Source organism: Cajanus cajan, chromosome 2 (assembly GCF_000230855.2).
Source record: "Cajanus cajan strain Asha chromosome 2, NIPB_CcT2T_4, whole genome shotgun sequence".
Taxonomy (NCBI): Eukaryota; Viridiplantae; Streptophyta; class Magnoliopsida; order Fabales; family Fabaceae; genus Cajanus; species Cajanus cajan.
Window position 1 is genome coordinate 18,181,487 of NC_138518.1, and position 2,576 is coordinate 18,184,062.

Here is a 2,576-nt window from a genome sequence, read left to right on the forward strand (position 1 = left end):
CAAATTACTCTGTGGGTTCTTGAAATTGGAAAATCATCTTTATCAAATTTGAATATGTGTAACTATTCCAGTTTTAAATTTATAAGCATCAATTAATATAATAGAAATCTAAGTTATCTCACAAGTCCCTGAGGTTCGACAACCTTTTATTCATACTACAGAGACTTGGGTGCGCTTGCCTATTTGAAATCCTAACAAGTTTCTTGGTGCCGTTGTCGGGGACTTGTGTCAAGATAGTTGTGATTTCTATTTTACTAGTTGGAGCTTATTGTATATATTGTTTAGTTTTAATTTTGTTAAATATATTCTTTACCTGTTGTTCTAACTTTTCTGTTTAAGTCAGTCTTTGTATGCGAGGTAAAATTCCTGCTGAGCAATTGCTATTTGATCCAGAGATTGAGAAAATAGCTAGGAAAAATAATAGCAGAAGAAGGCAACAAAGGAAGCTTGAACAGGAGAGACAGGAACAGGAGGGTACTTCAACTTCAGTTTCAGCTCAACACTTTATTTCTGAATCAATGGCTGAAGAAGGACCAGGTGGTGATAGACCTCATCATCAGCCAAGGAGACTCCTTGGAGAATACAATCATCAATTGGGTCCTAGGCACTTCTCCAGTATAGCCAGACCAACTAAGGGGGTGGAGATGAAACCAGCATTATTATCTCTCATTACTGCCAATCAATTTGCAGGGATGGACCATGAAGATCCCTACACACATCTGTCCACTTTCTATGAGCTTATTGGCACTATGGGTGTGCCTGGAGAAGATGAAGAAGCAGTTTATTTGAGATTATTTCCCTTCTCTTTGACAGGCAAAGCTAAGACATGGCTGCAGGCCCATCCAAATCAGAGCTTAACTAGATGGGAGGATGTAGAAAGGAAGTTCTTAGCTAGATTCTTTCCTCCTTCTAGATATATAAGTGCCAAATCAGCAATTGCAACATTCTCTCAAGGCGCTGATGAACCTTTATGTGAAGCTTGGGAGAGATATAAATCCTTGCTGAGGAAATGCCCAAATCATGGGTTTGATGATGTTGCACAACTCAACATGTTCTGTAATGGGTTAAGGCCTCAAACAAAGATGTTATTGGATGCTTCTGCAGGTGGTTCTATGATGATGAAGGATTCTGAGGAAGCAATCACTATTATTGATGCTTTGGAAGCCAGTGATTACCAAGCTCACCATGACAGGAGCCAGCCTTCAAAAAGGGGAATTCTGGAACTGGATACTCAAAATGCAATTTTAGCTCAGAATAAGCTTCTTTCTCAGCAGATGGAAGAGATAATGAAACAAATGTCCAAACTTCAAGTAGGATCATCTTCACGCTCTCAACAGGTAATGAGATGTGATTTTTGTGCAGGTGATCATCCAAATGGACATTGCTCTATCTCTGAATCAGAACAGGCAGAGGAAGTTAATTATATGAACAATCCAGGAAGGCAAGGGAATTTCTCTGGCAATTATAATCAGAATCAAGGCTGGAGAAATAATCAAAATCAGTACTCTGGGTGGAAACAGGAAGCAGGGCCATCACAAAGGCAGCCTCCACAAAAGCCATATCAAAATCAGTCTTCTTATCAGCCAGATAGGTTTTCAAAAATGGAGGATGCTCTTACACAATTTATGCAGGTTTCCACAACCAACCAGAAGAATACTGAAGCTTCGATCAGAAATCTGGAGGTTCAAATAGGGCAGTTAGCCAAGCAACTGGCAGATCAACAAAGCAAAAATTTTTCTGCTAATACACAGGTTAATCCTAAGGAGCATTGTCAATCAATTACAACTAGGAGAGGCACTGTGATAGGAAAGGGGATTGGTGACAATTTGAGAGAAAATGACGGTAGAGTTGATGAAGAAAAGAGTGGAGTTGAGTTAGAAAGTGAGAAAGAGGTGGAGTTGAATAATGAGGCTGAAAAAAATGAAAAAAATAAAACAGAGAGTGAAAAAAATGAGATTAGAGATGGAGATGTTAAGGAGGAGAGTAAGAAGAAAGGGAAAGAAGTTGTTAGGCCTCCTCCTGTGAAGAATTTACCTTACCCACATGCTCCGTCAAAGAAAGACAAGGAACGACAATTTGCAAGGTTCCTTGATATAATCAAGAGGTTACAGATCAACATACCTCTTGCAGAGGCCTTGGAACAGATGCCATCTTATGCAAGGTTTATGAAAGGGCTTCTGACAAAAAAGAGGAAGTTGAGTGAAGATGGAACAGTGGAGCTAGAGGCAGGTTGCAGTGCTATAATTCAGAAGTCACTTCCATAAAAGTCTAGAGACCCAGGGAGTTTTACTTTGCCAGTCACTATTGGCAATGTTTCTGTGGGGAAGGCATTGTTGGACTTAGGAGCCAGTATCAATCTGATGCCTTTGTCTATGTTACAGAGGATAGGCCAAGTAGAGGTGAGACCCACCAGGATGACCCTGCAGCTGGCTGATAGATCCATAAAGTATCCTCATGGTATTGTTGAAGACCTCTTGGTGAAAGTTGATAAGTTTTGGTTCCCAGTTGATTTTGTTGTCATGGATATGGAGGAAGATTCTGAAGTTCCTCTTATTTTGGGACGACCATTCATGAAG

The 2,576-nt window shown here is 40.1% G+C and overlaps 1 protein-coding gene across 1 annotated transcript; it reads left to right on the forward strand.

Annotated features, from left to right (window-relative positions):
• Nucleotides 1-350: 350 nt before the first annotated feature.
• LOC145954791 (uncharacterized) lies at nucleotides 351-2,264 on the forward strand. Its single transcript, XM_083069479.1, has one exon. It carries the CDS (start codon nucleotides 351-353, stop codon nucleotides 2,262-2,264), a length of 1,914 nt encoding a protein of 637 aa, XP_082925605.1.
• Nucleotides 2,265-2,576: the final 312 nt, after the last annotated feature.

What these genes read in the sequence shown, in the direction of transcription:
- LOC145954791 (XM_083069479.1), top strand. Translation starts at nt 351, where the DNA reads ATGCGAGGTAAAATTCCTGCTGAGCAATTGCTATTTGATCCAGAGATT.